Source organism: Acipenser ruthenus, unplaced genomic scaffold, assembly GCF_902713425.1.
Source record: "Acipenser ruthenus unplaced genomic scaffold, fAciRut3.2 maternal haplotype, whole genome shotgun sequence".
Taxonomy (NCBI): domain Eukaryota; kingdom Metazoa; phylum Chordata; class Actinopteri; order Acipenseriformes; family Acipenseridae; genus Acipenser; species Acipenser ruthenus.
Genome location: NW_026708793.1, coordinates 1 through 26,832, shown reverse-complemented (window position 1 = coordinate 26,832; position 26,832 = coordinate 1). Strand labels below are relative to the sequence as shown.

Sequence of the window (26,832 nt, the reverse complement as noted above, 5' to 3'; positions counted from 1 at the left end):
CTATCAGCCCCACTCCCCCTGGCTCCTGCAAGGTACATATAATGATCCTGCAAGGTTGCACCAATAATCCAATATAGGGGAACAGTGTCTGCAGCAGGGTAAGCGTTCCTACGCATGGGAAGCACGGTCGCAGACCATGCAACTTTGCTCTGCAAAGCACTTCAAGCACAGACGCATGCACAAAGTCCCAGTGACAGCCTTTTGTTACAATATATATTATTAGTGATTGTATTAGAGGCTCATATATCATCATTTGATCCTCGACTACCTTTTTTCTATATGGTCTCCTTTTCCAAACATAGATGAAAAAATTATGATTTTAAAATGTTGACTGCATCAAGATACACAACATAAAAGCTTGGCTGTTGAATAATTAACTGGAATGTCATTGAGTAAAACAGAAATATATTAGGGAAAAGAAATACAGACGTTTCAGCAGTTTAATATTAGTTAATGTTTTTTATTAACATTTATTATCAGTAAACTAAAGGGAGGTATTAACACTGTTGTAGAACAATCCTTTCTGAATTTGCTGTGGGACAAATTAATAAATGAAGTGTTTATCCACTGCAAATGTTATTACTGTATTTATATAAACCTTTATAGAAACAAAAGAGAAATATTTTCAGTAGAATAAGATTTTGTTTAACAAATCTAAAACAACACAATGATAATACCAGTATTTTATGTTTTTCAGTTCAAATACCTTACACAAAAGGATGCAAAAAATGCACACCATTTCATCAAAAAACAAGTTCTGTTATATTACAGCAGAGAAAATGCCTTGAAAAGGGCTCATCTCAGCCAGTTAAAGTATGTTCTGGGTTTCACAGTTTAACCTTGTGAGGAGAGTGACACTGGTAATATATAAGTGCTTGTGCCGTAATACTTTCCTAAAATAATAATTCACTTTGAGAGACTTTGACTATAGTTCAGATTGCCATCACATTATAAAACAGCAATACAAAAATGAACGCCTAAATATTAGAAATGTTCTCGTTAATTCTCCCTATTGTGCAATAATACGTACATAAAAAATCCAATCAAATATCATAATATACAAATACAGAATACAAATATGTTCTAAATGTTTTACATGTATGTGTTTAGTCTTTGACCAGGTAATCAACCTGGCAACACCTGAGAAAATAAAGGCAGCTTGTATTGGTTGCCAACAGGCCCTTATACAGTGATTCGAGTGAAAAAGACAACCCATTCTTCACAAAAATAATTTATTTTAACACATTTTTCCATTATTCTTATTTTTTGTTTTAGCTTTTCTCTTCACATTTTTTAGTAAAGAAAAAAGCACAAACAAAATCTCAACGTGTTTCGACAGAGTCTTAATCATGAGTAAACTTAATTTGATACAGAGGAACACCCCTTTTTTTTTTTTACACTCAATTCTCCACAGGCGATTAATCACCTTTACGTCACAAACCTTCAATTGACAATCAGAACAATCAAAAACAACTGAAATTAGGTACAGAAATGACAACAGAAGGCAGAAGACCATACTTTTTATATTATTTTAAACACTCAATCTGTACGTCAACACAAAACTTTTCATACCACTAAATATTCTTTTACTAAGTTACTTTTTTCTTTTTACTCTGCAACTTGAATAATGAACAGAGGTATATACTGTATACATACAAACATACATTCTACAAAAAATACCCATATTTAAAGTCTTCATTAAGGCCATGTGGTGGAACAGAATTAAAAAAAATATCACAAAAGTTTCCCTTCTCAAGAGTTGTTTGTCAACTGAGCCATCTCTTAAAAGGTGATTAATCACCTGTGGAAAATTGAGTGTATAAAAAAGGGGTGTTCCTCTGTATCAAATTAAGTCTACTCATGAATAAGACGAAACGCGTTGAGATTTTGTTTGTGCATTTTTGTTTTCTAAAAAAATATTTGAAGAGAAAAGCTAAAATAAAAAATAAGAATAATGGGAACAATCTGTTAAAATTGGTTAAAATTCAGCGCAATAGACAATGCAGCCATGCTCCAGTCACAAAAGCTATCCCTACTATCAACACATTAATATCCATAATTCTATTTATTTAACAGTTGGCATTTAAAAACGTTAGACACGAAGTTGTTACATGTCTTGCATCCCTAAAAAATTAAAAAATAAACATTTTTAAAATCATTACTGAATTAAACATTTTACCAGCGTTGAAAAATCTATATGTAGCGACCAATTATATATATATATATATATATATTATATATATATACACACACACAGTATATATAGCACTGTATTCATCCTATTTTTTCCTTTTCAAGCTCAAGTAAAAAACGTTTGTGTTTTTGCTTTTGTCACTTAGTTTAGGTTTATCAGAGGTACATGAATTAAAACTGTACCTCTAAACCTAAGTGAATTCATGCAAATCATGAAGGATTGCCATACAATTTAACATAATTAAACAAAGCAACGTCTTCCTCTTAACTTAGCAATAACTGAACTATGCAATTTACAGGAATATAAACAAACAACCAATGCATAAAATAAGTTTATTTCAGAGATAGTCTCGTTTAGAAAATCTGGAACCTGGTTGCCGGTCTGAAAAGTAACTGGAATCTCTGTACTTGTTCAGATTAGCCTGGCCTAAATTAATCACATTTCAAGACATTAATTTTCAAGATCTCCAATGAGTTTGTTTTCTTGGGAAACTACAAAATAATTAATTTACTGAACTGATCTGAGTGGAATGGAACTGCTGATTGAAGAAATTCAGAGACTGACAGATGATAATTATAGTAAAAGGCTGTTTTATGAGATAAGAAACAGGTTTATCCTTTGTGCCAATTGTGCTGCACTGTGTGTTGGTTTTGTGTTTGTGGAAGCCGAGGGCTTAGGACCACCATACTCCTTTCATGTGACTTAAACTGGATTTGAAGTCAAGCATTCAGAGATGTAGTGTGTGTGTGTATTACCAACACACCTATTTCCATTAATATTCTGCATTTTGACAGGTTTGGTAAACTTAATTTGTTGACTCTAAAACAAGTATGTCGGTACATCATGCGCCATTACAAAATAAGAGCCGAACTGTACATATAAAAATGTAAGTCTGACATACCTATATACTCAACAACAGACAAAGGATAACAGTTAGATGTATGTGTGACATACACAATATGTAAGCCCCACTATATTCCACAGCAGGGAATAATAAGGCAAACAAATTAGTTTAAATAGTATCAGTGATGTGTAATTTTTCAATAACGTCAGGACATGTGATGCAAGCTAACTGCAGTCTGTATTACTTCTTCGTCTTCGCTGACAGCAGTGTCCAGGTCCTTGTCTTTGCGCTCCACTTGTTGTTCTTTCACAAACTCCTCCTGTATCCTCTCCAGCTCCTGCAGCTCGGCTGTCAGCCTCTACATGTGAAACTCTCGTCTGTTCTTCAGCAGCTTCATAGGGAAGGGATTCATATCATTAAATGCTATGTTCATTAGTTTCCTAAAGACAGAAGATACAGAGAAAACAAAATGCCACTGATGAAACAACTGCAAAGTTAAAAGGACCTGGTGACTCTGCATTTTTCCCTTTCAAAAAATACATAAATAAATAAATAACAAAATATGGGCCTGCCAAAATTAAATTCATAAAAAGACAAAAAGACAAACATACACACTTGAGAAACAATGCACAGTTCTAACAGGAACAAAAAATGTAAGTCTGACATACAAAGTTGTTGCTTGCTAATTTTCTAACATAATTGTTTAGAGATTGAACCCATTAACTTCTACAGTGTATCAATCTTCAGGTGGTCCAAATCAGTCAATGGCCCCCTGTCTCTGCACAGCCGGCACTGCCTGGATTCTTGTCTAATACTGAAGCAGGAATGGCTGCATCTAAATGAATGTGTTTGTATTTGAGGTTTAGTGGCTGGGCAGAGGAGAAACATGGTGATTGAATCAATAATTCCAATGAAAAGGCTTTGAGAACTAAATGGAAACATATTTCTGCTGCTTTACAGTCATTGTGAGAAAGCTCTGCCAAATTATTATCATATAATCCCAGTTATTTCACTGAAAATCAAGAGAAAGCAGACTGATTGATCCAGTTCCGTGCTACAGTATAACAGAAAATAAATGTTTTCAGTAAATAAAAGGCAACAGAACCTTGGAATTATTCATCCTTAGGATAACTTATTTTTACTACTCAGACCTAATGGCAAGAAAATTCTGTTTTTAATAGGATCTTAAATGGCTGGTTTCACAAACTACAATTAGCACTAATTTTGGACTACCTTACCTAAGATAACAATAGGTAGTCCAGGATTAGTGCTAATTGACCTACCAGTTAAATTGTTCAACACTTTAATAATCTGCTTGCAAACTGTTCATTAAACAGCTATACATACAGTACATCTGTTTTCTAAGCTGCAAAGAGGACATTATGTGGGTCTGTGAGGTGGGGGCTCCATTACCTGTAGGAAGTGAATGGTAAAGAAAGACTTACGGTTTCATAGTGGATGCATGGTAAAGCTCAGTAAACTGCAAAATCACTGTTCACATTTACCATCATCAAAATGGTATAAGACAGTTTACTGAAATCACTAACTTTACTAGTGGTTAAAAGTGAGTGAGATGAGTGTGAACTGTTTATACAGTCTGTGATTGACAGCAACTGGTCTGATGCGTCTGCTGTACATTATCATCATCCTCATTCTGCCTCACTTGCCATCAGAGATAGTTTTGGTGAAAAAACTGAGGTATTGGTAGATTTCCAGATTGTCGTGAATTTTTTGAATGTCCTCTTCATTGTACTTAAAGAGGGCCAGTGCACAGCGAAATATCACATGGAAACAGAAAGAAGGAAATACTGTTCAGGTTAAAAAAGAAGGATACTTTCGCTCATCAAGTCGTCACTGGACTGAGCCCTTTTATAATTAATTATATTTTACTTATTTCCATGTTTTTCATTTTTACTCTCTATAACTCTCTAAAATGTCATTACTATAATTTAAAATAATTGGATAAGCTGTTACAATGTATGTGTGACATACTGTGCACATGTTTGCAAGTTAAGACAATTTTTCTCAACAATTTGTGCTGAAAAATGTATTAAGCACGTTTCAACACAGTTGGGTAAGTGTGGGTGGTGTGGGTGGTGTGGGTGGTGTTGGTGGTGGGGGGGTGGGTATTAAAGGATCAATTACTAACACAGCCGGCGCTGTACCTTTGTGCCCTCATAGAGGAAAGCGTCCCACACTCTGAGCAGGATGTCGCTGACCAGACTTTCCACGAAGACCACCAGGAACCAGTTGAAGGTGATGAGGGAATGATCGATGCTGTGCTCCTTGAAGTGGGCCGTCAGGCGAGGCATCTTCTCAGCAAGAAAGTCACGGAACACCCTCTGATCAGCCTGCAAGGAACAAAGAGCTCTGCTTAGAGCAGCAGGAGTTGCTCAGCTGTTAGAACAAATAGGGACTATGACTGCCTGAATTAGCACATCCACAGTACTTACTGGTGAAGCAAAGGGGATAGCATTAAAACTCAGCTATAGGCTGACGAGCAATGTCACAAATATTTTAACATTTTCTTAGCAATAACGGAGAGACATGGACAAATTAGCCAATTTCCATAACAGGTGCCTTTGGAAAATAGGCAAAAACTGGTCAAACAAAATCTCAAATAAAGACCTCCACGAGAAGACCAAATCATCACAGATACAAAAAGAAGAAGACTGAGGTGTATAGGCCACGTACTCAGGATGGAACAAACCCATATCCAGAAGGTAGCTCTACAATGGATACCGCAAGGGAAAAGAAAATGAGGCAGAGAAAGTTGCCTCAGATCGAGAGGTGGCAAGGGCTTGTTGCATCCTTGTGTCCCTGGAGGGAAGAAGAGGGTTCACTGATTTGAAATCAGTTGTTGTACATACTGTACCTGAGAGGCAGTGAGGGTTTTGCTGTAGTAGTCTTGTGGCATTATGATTTCAACAACAGCCACCAGACACCAGAAGGCATCCTCTTCATCCTTCAGAACTAAAAGTGCAATAGCTGCCAACCTACAAGAGGAAACACACACACACCACATGACTCCACTGGAAGTGTGCTGCTAATATTCAGAAGAAAAGGGGGACACATAGGTGTGCCAAGCCACATTTCTACACATTTTAGGCCCTATTTTGAAATAAATTTTCAGAGGAATTTGATGTATGAAACTAGCAAGAAATTATGTAAATCATACACTTATTTGTATTTATTATTATTTTATTTCTTAGCAGACACCCTTATCCAGGGTGACTTACAGTCGTAGACAAATATACATTTCAATAATCAGTATAAGTATTAATACGATTACGATTCAATAACGGAACAGATAACAGTGTCAGTGATAGTTACATCAGGATATAATTAAATACAAAATACTACAGATTAAATGACACTCGACAGATTACAGTACTCTAAAGTACAGGGTTAAATGCAGTAAAATAGGGAGCAGATAAGAGCAAGTAAAGTGCATTTAAGGAAGAGTGATAAGTGTCTAGATGGAAAAGGGGAGTTTCTACAGGTGCTGTCTGAAGAGGTGAGTCTTGAGGAGGCGCCGGAATTATTTTTAATCTGCCTGAATATGGCCACTCGTGCTTTCCACCACAGTTGTCTTTACAGTTGTGTAGAATATTAAAGAACATATCTGGGCCAGTATATTTGTGATTCCAGAAAAAGATATATCGTACAGGGGAGGGATGAGTAGCTAAGAATACACATCACAGTTAACAACCACTAGGTGTCATAATTTCTCAAATCAATAAATAAACACTGTTTGCATGTGTATTCTTATTGCTATTTATAATACAACAACACATTGCTCTAGTATAGTGTCCTGGCATAGCTACCTCCAACGAAGTGCTCTAAAATGTTAAACACCGGTAATGCTGCCATTACCTGTGGCTCTGCTTACCGGTAATAGGCATTATTCTCTGTTTTAGAAAAGGATAAGTTATGCTAGTCCATGTCCAAGAAGTACAAGAAAGTGTTTTGTCTTTTTTGGCAACACCTTTTACTACTTAAAATGAGCGAATGGCATTAAGAACTTTCAATACAAAAGGTACAGTACCGGTTGAGGCCCTGGCAGTAGCCGATGGTGGGGTTTTGCCAGGAGAAGGCTAGCAGAATGCGCTGCAGCTTTTGGACTGCGTCGGAGGTGGGCGAGGAGAAGTGCTTATTGCTGGTGAGGGTGCAGTGCAGGTCCAGCTTGATCTGCCACGAGGCCGGGTGCTCCGACACCTCGCAGTGCTTCCTCAGCTCCTGGTAGCGATTGGGATTCCGCTTCCTATAGACCTGCATCCGTGTCCTCACGATCCAGCGCCACACCTGCTCCCGGTACTCCACAGGGATCCCACACCGGATCAGGCCCTTCAGCTCCGGGGAGGGAGCCAGCTGGTCCAAGGGACAGCTGGCCAGGTAGTTAGCCCACCTGGTCCGCAAAGGCTTGTCCTCCATCTCATTGTTGCGCAGGTTGTTGGAACGGATCTCCAGGGCCTGGATTTTGGCCAGGAGCTTCACGTCCTCTACTTCATAATCAGGAATGGTCTTGAATCCATAGTCGTCGTACTCACTGGGAAGGAACAGAAAGTTAAACAAGGATGTTGGTAACATGCAGTATTCACATATTCCCTAAATTATCATACAACATTGTATAGTAGGTGCATGGCTCCAGGTTTTTGTGATTTAGTTATGTGTAATGAACCTCTATGTTAAGTTGTACTGTTATATTTCTAATCAGTCCCCTCTGCCAGCATATTCCTCCCCATCGCTGCAGGAGAGCATTGAGTTAGTTAGTTGAGTTGGAACAGTTGGCGGAGAGAGACAGAGGGAGAGAAGGGAGTGGGCTGAAGTTTGACGGTTAGGAGGAGGTAAATGTGTTTGGAAGCCAGTACAAGAACCAGGAAAGGGTTATGTGTAAATGGTATATGTGCCTGAAACTAACCTGCCTAGGGTTATGTATAAGGCCCTGTGTAAATCGAGATTTCACGAACTGTGCAGAAATTGCGAACTTAGCCAAATACCGTGATTTTTTCAATATTCTTATAATTATTATTTGTATTTCATACGATGGAGGTAAGCTATTCTGTATGTCCTGCAATGTTACTGCAAATCATCTCTTGACAGGCATTTAGATTCAAGTATTCACTGAAAGAGAAAGGCGGAAATCCAAGAAACCAAAAACATGAACTTCCATGTTCCAAAAGTCCACTGAAAACCGTGAAGCACGAAACACATTAAATTTTGACCTGACAGGGATGTTTGTTTGCGCAAATATCCCTCTTGAAAAACTGGACAACCAAAAGTTACGTAATTTCTTCATACTGAGTGTAGCAAATGGTGGAGTGATTCCTTCATCAGCCCAGCTGAGACGTGAATACTTACCTAAAGTTGCCGACTATCACAAGCAGGAGATTATGGAATTAGTAAAACAGTCTGGTTGCTTGTCAATGGTCACTGACGAGTCGACTGATGCCCAATAGCAATATGTGTTTCACATTGTATTTGTTTTGCAGGGCCTAAATGGTGAACATGCATCTGACATAGAACTGAAAGCTGTCCTTGCAGATACACTTTACCTACAGGCTGTTAATGACAACACCGTTTCACAAGCTATTGTAAAGTGCTTGAATAACTTTGACGTTGATTTTGAAGATGTCAGTGCATTTATCAATCTATTTGCTGTATAAAAAAATAATAATAATCTGTACACATAATTTATAAAATAGTTCTGTGCACAATCTGCAAAATACGACACTTTACCTGTGATACTGCCTTGAATTTAAAAAAAAAAACACACACACTATTTTCACAGGGCCTTATGTATGAACAAAGGATCCTGGAGTTTTCTAAATAAGCTGTAGACTTGCTGCAGCCTCTGACTGCTTTTTGGGCATATATACACCTTCACTGCCTAACATCAACCCTTATATATGGTCCTGGAATTGCAGTGTTTATTGACGCACATTGCTCTTTATGTGGTTGGTTAGGGAGCAGTTCAATGTCAATCCAATCTTTGACCTTTCTTTTTGCCTGCTAAGGTGTGCAGTGGTATTGTGATGTGGATTACTATACAGTTAACAGCAAGCTCATTTCAGCTGCTTGCATCAATCTCTCGAACAGCAGAACAAACATTTTCTGTTCAATTTACAATCAATACTATTCAATCTGAGTTCCTGTGCAGCTGTTAAGACTACAGTAAACTCTACGAAAGGAATTTCTATAATATTGACAAAAACAAACTGAGAAAATAATCATGAAAAATAGGAAGTGCATATAATTTGCGCTTCTGTTCTAAACAGACCATGCAACAAAACAAAAAGATTTTTTGTTTTGTTTTGTTTTAAAGAAGTGACATAAACAAAATATATATTTTTTTCAATTATTAAATTATCACATTAAAAGAGCAGGGCACATGACATAGAAAATCATAGACAGCAAAGCCCAGAAACTACTGTAAGTTTCCAGCTCTTTTTTGGCTTTTCATTTGCGCACCTATTAGATCACAATTGCAACAAACCAACATTAACATTTTGATCCTTTGCTTGTTTTGGTATTTCAGGACGGGATATGAGGGTATTATATGAAAATGGAACTGGTGTAGCTGCAATCACATCATCAGTTTAGCAATAGAATTGCATTTTAAATATTTGAATATACTTAGTAACAAAAAAACAAGAAAGTAGCCGGGGGAAAAAAGTTTTCGCTGTGAAACCCCGGTATGGAAATGTCAGTACTGTCTTACCTGACAGGGTTGAGTTTAAAGACATCCTTCTTGTCTCCCTGCAGTGCATCCTCAATTAGCCTTTTCACCATCTCCTGCTGACTGCTGTCCAGCCCTTTGCTCTCCTGCAGCCTGCACAGCATGACCAGGTACTTGCTCTCAATCTGGCAGTTTTTGGCCTCCAGGTAGGCACACTGCAACACAAAAGAGAGGTTTAGGGTTAGGATTAAAACAAAACCCAGCAGCTGGTGAAAGAAATAACCCTCCCACAACCTCCCACTCATTTCCAAGATAGGGCAGTCCAAAGGCAGAGGGTTTCTACACCATGTTACTTTTTAACTGGGTTGAACTTGTTTATTAAAATGTAAAAATGAACCTAGTACATTTCCAAATAACTAATTTTACAGTTCTGATGGAGCCATTCCAATTATAATCTTGCTTCTGCTCCTTAAATTAATTTTATTTAAAAATCCTCTTCGCTGCAGTGTTCACTTGTTCCCTTGTGCTGCTTATATTAATTACAAAACTGCTATTTCCTACAGTGCAATATGTGTGTCACCCGAGTGCTTATGGACACTGTGGCTGTGAAGGTCATTTCTTTGAAAGTTAAACTGTTGTGTACAATACATGTTTTTTTTCAATTACGATTCGGAAATCAAAGCGTTTATGTTTTTAGCAATTTTAGCGGTTTTAGCATAACCTGCAACTGAAAATATATTTATTTATTTATTTTTACAATTTTTGCTTTAAACCAGAGTCACCCTGGTATCAAATGTGATACCTATTAATTCAAGTGCTCCCAGAAATCCTGAAACAACTCTACTGTAGTACAATAGTTTTTCATGTCACAAAAATGGTCTGATCCTAAATATATCTAAAATAATTTAACCATTGCCAATCAGACCAGATAGATAAAACATCTAAATTTGCTGCAATCATACCAGCCAGTAGCTGTTTCATTGCACAGTGCACTCAGGGGATATCACTATATGGAGCCATGACGCAGGCACTAGGACAGATCAAGCACTGATACAGAAACAGCTACAACTTGACCCACCCCAAAGAACACATTGGGGCCAACAAGATTAAACATGAATTTAATTTGCAAACCAGGCATTTGTGTTTTTGTGAACAGTGCCCTACATTCACAGCACTGTACTTGTATTTAGAATTCACTACATACAGTGCCTTGCGAAAGTATTCGGCCCCCTTGAACTTTGCGACCTTTTGCCACATTTCAGGCTTCAAACATAAAGATATGAAACTGTAATTTTTTGTGAAGAATCAACAACAAGTGGGACACAATCATGAAGTGGAACGAAATTTATTGGATATTTCAAACTTTTTTAACAAATAAAAAACTGAAAAATTGGGCGTGCAAAATTATTCAGCCCCTTTACTTTCAGTGCAGCAAACTCTCTCCAGAAGTTCAGTGAGGATCTCTGAATGATCCAATGTTGACCTAAATGACTAATGATGATAAATAGAATCCACCTGTGTGTAATCAAGTCTCCGTATAAATGCACCTGCACTGTGATAGTCTCAGAGGTCCGTTTAAAGCGCAGAGAGCATCATGAAGAACAAGGAACACACCAGGCAGGTCCGAGATACTGTTGTGGAGAAGTTTAAAGCCGGATTTGGATACAAAAAGATTTCCCAAGCTTTAAACATCCCAAGGAGCACTGTGCAAGCGATAATATTGAAATGGAAGGAGTATCAGACCACTGCAAATCTACCAAGACCTGGCCGTCCCTCTAAACTTTCAGCTCATACAAGGAGAAGACTGATCAGAGATGCAGCCAAGAGGCCCATGATCACTCTGGATGAACTGCAGAGATCTACAGCTGAGGTGGGAGACTCTGTCCATAGGACAACAATCAGTCGTATACTGCACAAATCTGGCCTTTATGGAAGAGTGGCAAGATGAAAGCCATTTCTTAAAGATATCCATAAAAAGTGTCGTTTACAGTTTGCCACAAGCCACCTGGGAGACACACCAAACATGTGGAAGAAGGTGCTCTGGTCAGATGAAACCAAAATCGAACTTTTTGGCAACAATGCAAAACGTTATGTTTGGCGTAAAAGCAACACAGCTCATCACCCTGAACACACCATCCCACTGTCAAACATGGTGGTGGCAGCATCATGGTTTGGGCCTGCTTTTCTTCAGCAGGGACAGGGAAGATGGTTAAAATTGATGGGAAGATGGATGGAGCCAAATACAGGACCATTCTGGAAGAAAACCTGATGGAGTCTGCAAAAGACCTGAGACTGGGACGGAGATTTGTCTTCCAACAAGACAATGATCCAAAACATAAAGCAAAATCTACAATGGAATGGTTCACAAATAAACATATCCAGGTGTTAGAATGGCCAAGTCAAAGTCCAGACCTGAATCCAATCGAGAATTTGTGGAAAGAACTGAAAACTGCTGTTCACAAATGCTCTCCATCCAACCTCACTGAGCTCGAGCTGTTTTGCAAGGAGGAATGGGCAAAAATTTCAGTCTCTCGATGTGCAAAACTGATAGAGACATACCCCAAGCGACTTACAGCTGTAATCGCAGCAAAAGGTGGCGCTACAAAGTATTAACTTAAGGGGGCTGAATAATTTTGCACGCCCAATTTTTCAGTTTTTTATTTGTTAAAAAAGTTTGAAATCCAATAAATTTCGTTCCACTTCATGATTGTGTCCCACTTGTTGTTGATTCTTCACAAAAAATTACAGTTTCATATCTTTATGTTTGAAGCCTGAAATGTGGCAAAAGGTCTCAAAGTTCAAGGGGGCCGAATACTTTCGCAAGGCACTGTATGTTTCCAATTTGCTTTCTGCATCTAGAGGAGACCTAGATTTGGAGATGAAAGGGAAACATCCCAATCAGTCTGATCTGTTCATTCTGGGAGACTGGAGCTGGCTCAGTTGCTAACTTCTCTGTGGTTTTAATTAGTAATGCATGAACACACCCGAGGTTGCTGACCAGGCTAACAGCCAGCCAGCTTCAGAACTACTATGACAGTCAACTAAGAAGAAGAAACAAGGAGTGAAACCTAGCAGAAGTACAAAGAAAATTATAAAAATAAGGGAAGTACAGTATAAAATGAAAAAAGAAACCACAAATTACTAAAGAGAAACATAACAGAGGAAGTATCTCTGCAAAAAAAGCAAATAATTGACCAAAAATACTGACTGCCTATGTCTTTATTTATGCAGATACTAGACTACAATAACAAGGTAAGAAGGTATGTGGAGGAGTGGTTAGGGCTCTGGATTCTTGACCCGAGGGTCATGGGTTCAATCCCAGGTGGGGAACACTGCTGCTGTACCCTTGAGCAAGGTACTTTACCTCGATTGCTCGTATAAATGTATAACTGTATAAATGGGTAATTGTATGTAAAAATAATGTGATATCTTGTAACAATTGTAAGTCGCCCTAGATAAGGGTGTCTGCTAAGAAATAAATAATAATAATAATAAAAGTATATTAATAAACATGGTAAACCCAGGTCAATTATTATAAATGCATTGTATAACCATGGGAAAAGCATGGGTAAAACTGCAGAAATACTGTGGTTAAACAGGAGGCCAAAGGAATGCTTTAAACTTTTAAAAAGTTACCAGGATGTGAAAATGATACAAAGTGAATCTAAAGTTGTTTTTTTTTATTTTGTTTTTTGCGTTAGACTGTGTAAGAATAGTGCCCAGTAGGTCACCAGCTTGCGTCACTACATTAGAACCACTTGCAATCCATGTGTCACTAAGCAGTTTGCTTTATCATAATGTACCAGCATGCTAGTTGTTCTTTAATTTACTTTGGCTTCTTAGTGCAGACAGAGATGTCTCTAGGCGAAATCACAGATCTCATTGTGATTTTGTGGTTAAAGCTATAAGAAAAAAGAAATAAATGAAACTCATTACTATTACTATTAATCTGGGGCCTACGCTATAAAAGCTGAAAATAAGATGTTTAGTATTAAATAAAGTCACTTATATATTAGCCTTACACAGTGACGATACTGCATTAAAGACTTGTAGGTAAGGATAATATATTTTTTGAACATATATGTTTTTTCACAATGGTTAAATGGGTACAGATCTGTCACACAGCAAGCTGTAAAGCACATACCTTCATCAGGAGGCCCTTCTCCTCTTCTGAACTGTTCCTCCACAGCTTAGTAAGCTTGTAGATTTCAGAGCTGAGGAACTTGTTTTGCATCTTGTGCGCCTCTATATTGTCTTAGTAAACACAGTAAAAGAATAAAATCAGAACACAATCTGTGGTTAAATTTAAAACATTTCTACTGTGAGCTCTACTTATTAAGAGCACAGGTTTGACCTAGTCCTGACTGATCACTGCTTTTCTTTGCTTTCATAATTGTACTCATTTGTACCCTATAAAACACTGTTTGAAAATCGCTGGGATACGTAAAAAAAAAAGTGTGGCTAACTAATGTCAATTAATACACTGTACAAAATCAATATACTTGTTTTGTTCTAATAACAAAGAAATAGAAGAAAAAAATGCTAAAACTGCTAAAAAAAAAATTTGCCAACTGATCACGTGTCTGGAATTATTATTTGACTTTATATTAGTGGATTTAAGTTTTGCTAATAAGCAGATAACTGGTCTCCTAACTTTTATCAGAGAGCAGTGTACCCCCTCATGCCTAGTAGCCTGGGGTTACACAGGAATCTTTTTTTCTATATACAGTATGTTTATGTTATTATAATTATTTTTGCTGTTCATTGTAACATCACATCAACACTGTGCAAGCCTGACCTATACAGTACAAAATCACAGTAACGTGATACAAAGTACGGTCGAACCTGTCGTATCTGATCCTGTAAGATATGACACCATCATTACCCAATGGACCTGTGCCATGTGTGACTTACATATGCTGCTACCAACTGAATGGTACTGATGGAAACTGACTGTCACAAAGACGGCCGGAGTGGGTGGCGTCAGACCAGATGCAGGAAGTAAATAAACAGAGAGATGGGGTTTTGGTGAGGCTGAACGCGTGATCGCGTTCAGCATTTAATAAACAGAACAGAAAATAAAAGGTTTGAAACAACAAAAACACAGGACACGGCACTACACGCCAAAATAAAGAGACAAACAAAACGACTAAACACTAAACAGACGGTGCAGGACAGACGAACAAACACGGTGAGTGAAAACACTTAACTATTATTATTATTCTTCTTCTTATTATTATCTTTGCCTCCGTCTCCAATCCCGTTCTCCACTCACCGAACACCTAACCCTGACTGAGTGCTACGTGTCTCTATATATACTGTTGTGCTGGGATTCAATTACTAATTAATTATTCACTTGAATCCCAGCACGTGAATTAATTCTGTGCAACCCCGTGCTCACATATTATATTTTAAATGCACGTGCGTGATGTGCAATCCCGTGCCTAAATACAAATATACTATTTAAATACACGTGAAACACAGACCCGTTTATATCCCGTGTACCAATCTATACACCGACATTTACACACGCAACATACAACACATAACACAAATGCACACAGGGGCGGGGCGCTTTGCCACATATACCCCCCCCTTGTGCGCAGCACACATGGCCTCAACGGCCACCTCCCCCCTTAAAAACCCAGCAGTCCAGGACAAAGTCTCGGGCTGGGAAGGGAGGCTTCAGTGGGCCCATGGCTGGCCATGCTGTCAGCACCCCTGCCGGTAGTGGCACGGCTGACAGCCTGTTGGTCCCGTCCTGCAGCGAAAAAGCTGCGGGGGCAGGTGGTCCCCCGACCTCCCCCTTCTTCGTAGCCGGCAGCTCCCTCCTGTGGGGCTCCGGCCACAAGAACTCCTGCAGCGAAACTGCTGCTGGGGGAAAGTGGTCTCCAGACCTCCTCCCCCTTCTTCGTGGCCGGCAGCTCCCCTTTCTGGGGCTCCGGCCACCGTACTCCCTGCGGAGGTACGGGCAGCAGAGGCAGCTCCTGCTCCTCTGCTCCTGGAGGTGGTGGTGGCGGAGGCAGAGGCAGCTCCTGCTCCTCTGCTCCTGGAGGTGGTGGAGGCAGAGGCAGCTCCTGCTCCTCTGCTCCTTGCGGTGGTGGTGGTGGAGGCAGAGGCAGCTCCAGCTCCTCTGCTCCTGGCGGTGCTGGCTCCCTCTGCTGTGGCGGCTGGGCATGTGCGCGCCGTGCTGCCTTCAGCAGCATAGCGAGAGGCTGCTGGGGGGACACCAGCATCCTGCCCTTCTCCCCCCCAAAAATTTTCAGGGGGTTGAGCCTGTAACCCCTCCCCTTCCGGCTCTTGGGGCTGAACCAGCAGGCATTTCCCCTCTGCTGGTGGCTTGGGTCCCAGAGCTGTGGAAGCCCCGACTTGCCTCCCTTTGGGCTGTGGACGCACCGACTCCTCCCTTTTGGGCTGTGGACGCACCGACTCCTCCCTTTTGGGCGTAGGACGTTCGGGCTCCCCCCACTCGGGCGTAGGACGTTCGGGCTCCCCCCACTCAGGCGTAGGACGTTCGGGCTCCTCCCACTCAGGCGTAGGACGTTCGGGCTCCTCCCACTCAGGCGTAGGACGTTCGGGCTCCTCCCACTCAGGCGTAGGACGTTCAGGCTCCTTCCGCTTGGGCTGTGGACGCTCAGGCTCCTCCCGTTTGGGCTGTGGACGCTCAGGCTCCTCCCATTTGGGCTGTGGACGCTCAGGCTCCTCCCATTTGGGCTGTGGACGCTCAGGCTCCTCCCATTTGGGCTGTGGACGCTCAGGCTCCTCCCGCTCGGGCTGTGGACGCTCAGGCTCCTCCCGCTCGGGCTGTGGAGGCAAAACCAGCAGGCATTCACCCTCTGCTGGTGGAGATGGGGACAGCAGGTACTCACCCTCTGCTGGTGGAGATGGGGACAGCAGGTACTCCTCTGCTGGTGGTCCTGCTACCTGGGCTGCTGTTCCATTTATGGTTGCCTCCAGGTAGCTGAGGACAAACTCCACACCTTCCTCCAAGGTGTTTGGGGTGTGTTCCTCCTGATATGCCTCCCATCTCTCACAGTCCATCATCCACAGAGCCCGGACGACCATGGGCAGAGACTGGGCCTCCAGCCCAGCATTCTCCAGGAACCAGCCCCGCAGTTTGATGGCGTCTTCTGCCATTGACTCTCTTTTTTTTTTTTTTCCCCCAAAACAATATTTGTAATCCTCTTTTTTTTTTTTTTTAAATCCAGACCCCTCCTGGTCTGACGCTTGGAGGCGCGGCTATCCCACGATGACACCACGTGTCACAAAGACGGCCGGAGTGGGTGGCGTCAGACCAGATGCAGGAAGTAAATAAACAGAGAGATGGGGTTTTGGTGAGGCTGAACGCGTGATCGCGTTCAGCATTTAATAAACAGAACAGAAAATAAAAGGTTTGAAACAACAAAAACACAGGACACGGCACTACACGCCAAAATAAAGAGACAAACAAAACGACTAAACACTAAACAGACGGTGCAGGACAGACGAACAAACACGGTGAGTGAAAACACTTAACTATTATTATTATTCTTCTTCTTATTATTATCTTTGCCTCCGTCTCCAATCCCGTTCTCCACTCACCGAACACCTAACCCTGACTGAGTGCTACGTGTCTCTATATATACTGTTGTGCTGGGATTCAATTACTAATTAATTATTCACTTGAATCCCAGCACGTGAATTAATTCTGTGCAACCCCGTGCTCACATATTATATTTTAAATGCACGTGCGTGATGTGCAATCCCGTGCCTAAATACAAATATACTATTTAAATACACGTGAAACACAGACCCGTTTATATCCCGTGTACCAATCTATACACCGACATTTACACACGCAACATACAACACATAACACAAATGCACACAGGGGCGGGGCGCTTTGCCACATATACCCCCCCTTGTGCGCAGCACACATGGCCTCAACGGCCACCTCCCCCCTTAAAAACCCAGCAGTCCAGGACAAAGTCTCGGGCTGGGAAGGGAGGCTTCAGTGGGCCCATGGCTGGCCATGCTGTCAGCACCCCTGCCGGTAGTGGCACGGCTGACAGCCTGTTGGTCCCGTCCTGCAGCGAAAAAGCTGCGGGGGCAGGTGGTCCCCCGACCTCCCCCTTCTTCGTAGCCGGCAGCTCCCTCCTGTGGGGCTCCGGCCACAAGAACTCCTGCAGCGAAACTGCTGCTGGGGAAAGTGGTCTCCAGACCTCCTCCCCCTTCTTCGTGGCCGGCAGCTCCCCTTTCTGGGGCTCCGGCCACCGTACTCCCTGCGGAGGTACGGGCAGCAGAGGCAGCTCCTGCTCCTCTGCTCCTGGAGGTGGTGGTGGCGGAGGCAGAGGCAGCTCCTGCTCCTCTGCTCCTGGAGGTGGTGGAGGCAGAGGCAGCTCCTGCTCCTCTGCTCCTTGCGGTGGTGGTGGTGGAGGCAGAGGCAGCTCCAGCTCCTCTGCTCCTGGCGGTGCTGGCTCCCTCTGCTGTGGCGGCTGGGCATGTGCGCGCCGTGCTGCCTTCAGCAGCATAGCGAGAGGCTGCTGGGGGACACCAGCATCCTGCCCTTCTCCCCCCCCAAAAATTTTCAGGGGGTTGAGCCTGTAACCCCTCCCCTTCCGGCTCTTGGGGCTGAACCAGCAGGCATTTCCCCTCTGCTGGTGGCTTGGGTCCCAGAGCTGTGGAAGCCCCGACTTGCCTCCCTTTGGGCTGTGGACGCACCGACTCCTCCCTTTTGGGCTGTGGACGCACCGACTCCTCCCTTTTGGGCGTAGGACGTTCGGGCTCCCCCCACTCGGGCGTAGGACGTTCGGGCTCCCCCCACTCAGGCGTAGGACGTTCGGGCTCCTCCCACTCAGGCGTAGGACGTTCGGGCTCCTCCCACTCAGGCGTAGGACGTTCGGGCTCCTCCCACTCAGGCGTAGGACGTTCAGGCTCCTTCCGCTTGGGCTGTGGACGCTCAGGCTCCTCCCGTTTGGGCTGTGGACGCTCAGGCTCCTCCCATTTGGGCTGTGGACGCTCAGGCTCCTCCCATTTGGGCTGTGGACGCTCAGGCTCCTCCCATTTGGGCTGTGGACGCTCAGGCTCCTCCCGCTCGGGCTGTGGACGCTCAGGGCTCCTCCCGCTCGGGCTGTGGAGGCAAAACCAGCAGGCATTCACCCTCTGCTGGTGGAGATGGGGACAGCAGGTACTCACCCTCTGCTGGTGGAGATGGGGACAGCAGGTACTCCTCTGCTGGTGGTCCTGCTACCTGGGCTGCTGTTCCATTTATGGTTGCCTCCAGGTAGCTGAGGACAAACTCCACACCTTCCTCCAAGGTGTTTGGGGTGTGTTCCTCCTGATATGCCTCCCATCTCTCACAGTCCATCATCCACAGAGCCCGGACGACCATGGGCAGAGACTGGGCCTCCAGCCCAGCATTCTCCAGGAACCAGCCCCGCAGTTTGATGGCGTCTTCTGCCATTGACTCTCTTTTTTTTTTTTTTCCCCCAAAACAATATTTGTAATCCTCTTTTTTTTTTTTTTAAATCCAGACCCCTCCTGGTCTGACGCTTGGAGGCGCGGCTATCCCACGATGACACCACGTGTCACAAAGACGGCCGGAGTGGGTGGCGTCAGACCAGATGCAGGAAGTAAATAAACAGAGAGATGGGGTTTTGGTGAGGCTGAACGCGTGATCGCGTTCAGCATTTAATAAACAGAACAGAAAATAAAAGGTTTGAAACAACAAAAACACAGGACACGGCACTACACGCCAAAATAAAGAGACAAACAAAACGACTAAACACTAAACAGACGGTGCAGGACAGACGAACAAACACGGTGAGTGAAAACACTTAACTATTATTATTATTCTTCTTCTTATTATTATCTTTGCCTCCGTCTCCAATCCCGTTCTCCACTCACCGAACACCTAACCCTGACTGAGTGCTACGTGTCTCTATATATACTGTTGTGCTGGGATTCAATTACTAATTAATTATTCACTTGAATCCCAGCACGTGAATTAATTCTGTGCAACCCCGTGCTCACATATTATATTTTAAATGCACGTGCGTGATGTGCAATCCCGTGCCTAAATACAAATATACTATTTAAATACACGTGAAACACAGACCCGTTTATATCCCGTGTACCAATCTATACACCGACATTTACACACGCAACATACAACACATAACACAAATGCACACAGGGGCGGGGCGCTTTGCCACACTGACCAATGCACATTTTATTATGGGTCTAAAACAGTAAATTCAGCTCTTAGCAGGACAGAATTTGTACACGCTGTCACTTCACATAACTGCCCAGTTTAACCATAGTAAATAAAAGAAAAGTAAAGGATTCATAAAATTACTGTACTGTACTGTTTATGTCTCAGGTTAACACACACAATGTAAAAAAACCTGTCAGATTACTTTGGCATACACTGAGAAAGCACGTTAAGAACTGTTTGGAATGCTGTTTTGTAAACTGAGAAATACTGTACTTCAGTGCTTGTGCAGTCATTTTCACAGATTTTTTTGTATAGTATACATGCTGTGTCGTACTTTGATGTTTTAGGCACACTGATGTACCTGACGTTGTTCATTTATAATGCCCCGACATTAATAAAGAAACTACAATATACTAAAACGACTTCCTCTGAGATACAATATTAGTATATATATTATATATATATATATATATATATATTCGCTGGACCCCTGGACCGGTTCTACTATAAATGAATCATTCTTAGACTGGAGTGGCAAACAGTAATTGTGTCTCTGCTCCAATGCTAATAAAAGCTAGTTAAGATGTCATGTTTGTAATGCTTATTGGATGCAGAGAAGGTGCAGAATACCGTATATGACACCCCAGCAGTGAAAACATGGATCAGTTACTTTACTGCTTTTTCACATCATGCAGGATTACATGGTGGTCAAACAAAACCAAAAAAAAGAGTGTGGTTTTACCTGTGTTTCTTGAAACAAGAGTTGACGTACTTCCCATGGCTGTAATGTAAAAGTAACTTTTAAAATAACCTTGAGGTGCTCAATCTTCTCCTGCAGCCTGCAGAAGGTCTCTGTGCCCATGGAGTTGGCTACGGTACGCTGGGCGCTTCCTGCGCAGACTCGTTTGTAACTGAAGAAACTGAAGGAGCTGAAAGGACTGTAGGTGCTGGGGGTGTCAGAGGTACAGGCGGTGCTGGAGGTGCTAGGAAATAGAGCAAGCAAAGAAAGCATTTGAAATGCATGAATATTTATTTTATATATATATATATATATATTTATTTTTCTTAAACTTGCTGGTTCTTTATTTTATTCTGGAGCCACCTACCTGACAATATACCCTTCATAATCATTAAACAAAAAAAAGAAAATAATGATTATTTCTGGAATTCAAATTTGTTATACACACAAAAATCATCATAGAACCCATAGTACCGATGTTAATTCTAGGGTGCCTAGCCAAAACTACAATTTGCTGCAAAAGAAAATAGTTGTTAAAAAGAGCTGTTGTTGTCAATGAAAGGTGAAATTGTGAGCTTTCAAGTGAGTTTTCTAGAAATTTCTTAAAAAAAGGCTTTGACACTCATTCTTGATCTTATTAACAAGCTTTACCTCCTGCATGGTTCACCTTTTAGGAACAGGAAACCTCTGCACATTTATAACAGCAGAAATAGTTCTTACCCTGCATGAGAAGAATGTAATAGTTTCAGAGCCACTGTGGTGGTCCCCGCATTGAAATGATCCAGACATGAACTAAGCAGAGACACAGACTTTGCAGGGCAGTTTCCTGTCAACTGAAGGACACACCTGTTGTTTCCTCCAGTATCTGTGTCACAGGATCCTCACAGGGACAGTCTTGCGACTGCTGAATCTTGTCAAAGTTGAACACACTCCGCCTCAGCTCCTGAGCTGGCTTGTTTCCACAGATATTGAGGACTGTGTTCCTGTAAGGGCAAGGCAGGGGAAACACAAAATGACTTCTGAAGGCAAAGTACAGGAGAAAACGAAACTAAATGCATAGAAACAAAACACACACACACACAAACTAAAGTAGTACACAACAAATAACAAAATCCAGAGCTCAACTGGTTGCTTCTCTTGCTTACAGGCAGCTGCCTGGATAGGGCTGACTAGTTTACATAACAGGTTTGAATAACTTCTGTAAATTTTCAAATACAAAATGACCTTAGGATAAAAGCACATGTTGCTTCCCACTAGTGAAAACTTTGCTGTTATTAAATAGAAGACAAGGAATATATTTTGGTTACAAAATATTTGGTGCTAGCAAATCATGAGCAACTGACATTGCCCTAGCCATTGCTGTGATTTTGGTACTTACACTGTACGTAAGAGAGCCATTTAATTCAGTGTGCTTTCCCATTAAGAGGCACATAAAAAACAAGGTATGCAGGTAGTGTCTTACTGTATCTCTGTGATGGGGTGCTTGAGGGAGAGCTTTTGCAGTGCATTTTGTTGCCAGGGTCTGGCAGACAGGCTGCGGCTTCTCCGACTAGGCCCTTGGGGGTCTTTACTGCTGGGAGGAAGTCCTCTGTCCTTCCTGAAAAAGAGCACAAGCATCTCAACTGCCCATCCCTTCAAACAAAGTACACATTTCATACATATTCATTTATCATGTGGAAATGCCATTCTAATGTACTGTAATACATTTGTACTTACTTGCTGGACTTCATGGAGTAAATATAATTAAATGATTAGATATACAAATGTATTATTTGGTTCCGTTCTCCGTATTTCCAAAAACTGTAGATATATGTATGTTTTAGTGAAATGAAAATGTCCTTCCCTGCACCTTTGGCTTGGGAAAGTTCTGGCAACATTAGAGAGTCTCACTCACAACAGCTGTCAGAAACGGTGTTTGCGGGCTGTGTTGTTTTAAGCTGCTGTCTTAAGAAAGTACAGGTTAAAAGTATACGTCATTCTTATACCAGAAGACAAGAGTCAGCTGTAAATACTGGGTCTATTTTATTATACATACGGAGGTGCATATACATCTTGCCAGCTTTAAACCTGTATACAGTACCTAGTCTAAAACAGCACCAGATCTAAAATACTGTAAGTCTACTGGGTGTTGTTAATAAAGAGTTCAGTGGTATTTAAATCTGGTGTTGTTAAGACATTTTTACAGCTTGTCTTGTGAGTAGTTTGGACAGGCAAAAGGACTGTAAAATATAAAAATTGACAATTTTATTATCACGGCAGTAAATTGAGAAAAAATAAATAAAACAGCATTGGGAGGGAGCAATATTAACCCAATTTGGTTAACCTGAATCCAAGTATGAACCAAGTATTTCATTAACATACATTCCCCACCATGACTGTAAATTCATGACCATGACATAAGCATTATGAAATGGCAATGCAGTTTCCTGAAAAGTCCCAAGACATGAATAATAAATTTTGCCCCAGAATGTGTACACCTAGTTTAACCAAAATTAGACAGGTGTGACATACAGATGGACAGATGAACAGCCAGAGTCACCTCCACACAACGCTGTTGTTATAAAAATGGAAACAAGGCAGAAGATAACATCACAAAGTGAATCCCTGTCTAGTTACCATGTTTGTGTTCTCAGCAACTAAGCCTGCTTCAAAGCTTCAAGCACAACAGAGCCGGTGAGTCATCGGCAGAAATGAGACTGTCTCACTGTGAACACTCTCAGCATGGGTATGGGGCAGAATTGAAATCACCCTTTTGTCATTTTGAGTTCTTTCCACCACACAGCACCAACATTCTCCTGTATGATCATTATTTTTGATTGTTTGAATTCATTAAGATATCTGACACCAGACACAATAAACAAAGTCCTGGTACTTTTGTTACCTCACCTAATTAAAGCATTGCATTTCTTGCTTCACATTACACCTCATAAAAATATCTTAGATATAATTACAATAAAGGGCAAAACATGAAAAAATATGTGGTGGTAACAAGAGTATAGCAACACTTTGTAAGCGTTTAGAATAAATAATTTAAATTGGGTTATTCCGGTTCAGCTGTTTTGTTTTGCATGCACACAACACCTACCCTGGAACCCTTTTCTCCATCAGATCACAAACTGAAGAACCCCCACCCCACACACAATTTGGTTGACTTGAGCTAGAATTAAAACTGGGCTGTCAGTGAGCTTACCTTCCCAAGGTGCAGAAGGCAGCTGGCAGAGCTGTGTGGAGGTAGTGGAGGGCTCTGCAGGTATTTTCACCAGGCTGGTATTGTGCTGCCACCGTTTTATTTGCAGCTGCTGCAACCAATACAGCATGGCTTGGCTGTTTAATGCCTGTAAAACAAAAACAAAACAAACTAGATGGTAACTTTACAAGTTGTGGGGCTTGCTTTATTGGGAAAGTGGTCAAAGTAGCTGATGTGTGTCAAAAGTCACATTGTTTATTAATTGTCTCATGCTTAGAATGTGCTAGAATTTGAAATTTCTCAAAGTTCTATGACAGTTAATTCAACAGTGGGAAGTAGCCTACTGAAAGAAGTAGATGCGGTTACTAAAACAGCTGTACCTCTTGATTGGTAGACGCCATTCCTGTTTTGATTTCATATTTGAATAGCTGAGAAGTAGAGGAAGATTTCATTTGCTCTAAGTAGTTGTCTAACTTGTTGGGAAAGTGGTCAAAATGGCAGTTTATAAAAAGTTAGAGAACATTTTAGTTGGTGCGGTTACTAAAACAGGTGTACCTCTTGATTGGTAAAAGTTATTTCTGTTTTGATTTCAGATTTGAATAGCAGAGAAGTAGAGGAAGATTCCATATGCTCTAACTTTTTGTCTTACTTGTTGGGAAAGTGGTCAAAGTAGCTGATCTGTGTCAAAAGTTACATCGTTTACAGTAAATAGAATGTTGGAAGTCTGGGAGTTTTTAAACAATGGGGATCTTTAGAATGTTGAAAAAGTCCCATTAAAGTGAAGGAAGATGGACAAAAAAAGGATAAAAAGCTTAATAGTTTAAAAAGTATAAAAGATATCAAAGTTGTATACAAGCACACTATTCCAGACCGGTCTACACGTTTTAAAGTTTGAACGGCGTTTCTAGCTTAAACGGTAAGAGGAGTAGCGTGCCAAAGAAGAAGAAGAAGAAGAAGTATGTCGAAGATTTAAAGTGGGGACTCTTGCTTCGCAAGCCCCACTAATAAAAATGGTTGGTAATTGTGACAGAGAGTGAATGAATCCTCGTCAACAATCTCCCTCCCAATCTCTGAGGGCGCTGTAGAACCAGAACAGAGTGCCCCAGAATGGATGTTTTTGCAGTTCATTCCAGGGTCAGTCGGAAGCCGGACATTCAGGAAAGGGGTGGGGCCACGATACCTGAAGTCAGCGCCTTAATGCGGTAGGTGATGTGTCAGTCACGGATTGGAGGAGACGTGATTGGCCGCGCCACCGAAAGAGGGCATGACGGAGGGTTTTAAGGGGAAGTGGCCCCAGTGATCTGTTCCTTAGTTTTGATGGTTAAACCATAAGGACCGTATGCACAGGAGAATTAAAAGTACTGTGAGTGTTTTGTGTTTTGTTTGTTTGTCAGCTAACTGTCATTGTTTGTTTGGCTAGACGGCTAACACGAACTGGGAGCTGTCGCTGCACGCCAGCACCAAACCCCGGACTACACTGACCTACTGTTACCTCTGTGTTGTCTTTCACCATTCACTTGCACTAGAGCACCCACTGTCAGGAGACATGTCTGTGTCTGTGTATTGTGTGTTTAAAAAGTGTTTTTATTATTTCGGGACTGTAACCCTCCTTTTGCATGGCGCAATACACATTGATGTGTAGAGCCCATGCTTATTATTTAAAGTGTTGTTGGCACGCAACCCAGCTGAAAATAAAGAGCTGTTAATTGTGAACTGTCTTGTGTGTGTTTGTTCTGGAGCACTGCATCATCACTACACCTGCACACTGCAAACCATTCCTTCACAGAAATCCATTTTTTTCATTGCCAAATATTTTAGATGTAGGGAAACCTGCTTGGGGGATGCTATTGTGTATTATCAAAGCAGCATCTGAAAAGGATTCCCTTTGTTATACTGACAACCTTTTTACAGCAAACACTTAGAGAGCTGCTATTTTATAGCTTTATAAGAAAAGAAAAAAAAGATTAAAATGATAGCCTTGCTCTGTTCGCTTAACTCAAACTATAAAGGAAGGCTGTGGATTTTAAAGTGGTCACAATGCAGTCAAATACCAAATTCAATATACTTTGAAGTTTAATCTTTTAACTTCAACTTACTAAACCCTCAATACACCATACACTAAGTTTTTGTCTTTTCTTTGGATACATTCCTCCCCCACATTATCATACAACAATCAGAGCCTTTTCTTGCACAACTGGCTGGATGATGCTCATGTAAGATTACAAGTGAAAAGTTAGTAAGAATCCCTTCTTTCATAGCCAATGAACAATTTATAACTTGTTAGCTGGACAGTTTATTCTGAGTTCAGGGCCATGGGAAGAATGGTGTGGAGTACTGCAACTTAACTTATAAGTGACTATATACTAAGATATTAGAACGGAACATACATTATATATAAAATTGCTACTGCTTCAAATTAATTCAACAATCTCTTTCATAATTGATCAAGCTTATCCGTAGATCATTATTACGCACAGTGTTGAGCATGTTAGCTGCAAGCTGTTAGATTGTTAATATACATTTTAAAGACTGAGAACAACAAAGCTAGAACAGTAATGCTTATTTTTGTGTTCACAAGCAAGAGCATTTGACAAGAGCATTTGATGAAATGTATGCCAGTAGATACAGGGAATACATTTCTATACCAGTTTAGGATGAATGTATTTATTTTAGGTAAAGCATAACATGAGACCATACAATGGCTAATTTAATGGAATTGTATGCGTGTATAAATTACATTTATATACAGTATATATATAAAACTTTCAGGTTCCCAGTGCTCAAAAGCTAATTTTACACCCTGCACCAAATGACAGACATTCAAACCCCTATTGCATTGCAGTTCCCTCCATTGCAGGTTTTAAAATTAGCCTGATTAGCCACAGTGTATAAGTAACAAGTTCCAATGTGTCATATTAAACTCAAAGTAAAACCAGGAATGGATCAAACTGCTACCATCCCTGGAACACAGAGGTATGGTAAAGAACATTAATA

General features: G+C 41.3%; 1 protein-coding gene across 3 annotated transcripts; it reads right to left on the bottom strand.

The window, feature by feature from the left end:
- Positions 1–439: 439 nt before the first annotated feature.
- LOC117962976 (TBC1 domain family member 2A-like) lies at positions 440–24,553 on the bottom strand. Of its 3 annotated transcripts, none has more exons than XM_059021796.1 (10): positions 23,842–24,553; positions 22,114–22,248; positions 21,372–21,634; positions 20,655–20,895; positions 13,862–13,971; positions 9,760–9,932; positions 7,087–7,587; positions 5,914–6,034; positions 5,204–5,389; positions 440–3,478 (listed from the first exon to the last, which is right to left on the bottom strand). In XM_059021796.1, exons 4-10 carry the CDS (start codon positions 20,689–20,691, stop codon positions 3,455–3,457), a joined length of 1,152 nt encoding a protein of 383 aa, XP_058877779.1. In that variant the 5' UTR covers positions 20,692–20,895; positions 21,372–21,634; positions 22,114–22,248; positions 23,842–24,553; the 3' UTR covers positions 440–3,454. The 3 variants fall into 3 exon arrangements, with proteins under 3 accessions (XP_058877779.1, XP_058877780.1, XP_058877781.1); XM_059021797.1 differs by having other exon boundaries at positions 20,724–20,895; XM_059021798.1 differs by lacking the exons at positions 20,655–20,895; positions 21,372–21,634; positions 22,114–22,248; positions 23,842–24,553 and adding an exon at positions 13,548–13,619 and having other exon boundaries at positions 13,862–13,966.
- Positions 24,554–26,832: the final 2,279 nt, after the last annotated feature.

Bases quoted from the DNA above. Each gene is read 5' to 3' on its own strand.
- LOC117962976 (XM_059021796.1), bottom strand. From the start codon at position 20,691: ATGGGAAGTACGTCAACTCTTGTTTCAAGAAACACAG. The intron at 6,035-7,086 runs GTACTGTACCTT...TTCCTCTTGTAG, and splicing joins TACTGCCAGGGCCTCAACCG to GTTGGCAGCTATTGCACTTT. The intron at 3,479-5,203 runs GTACAGCGCCGG...TTCTGTCTTTAG, and splicing joins TCCTCTATGAGGGCACAAAG to GAAACTAATGAACATAGCAT.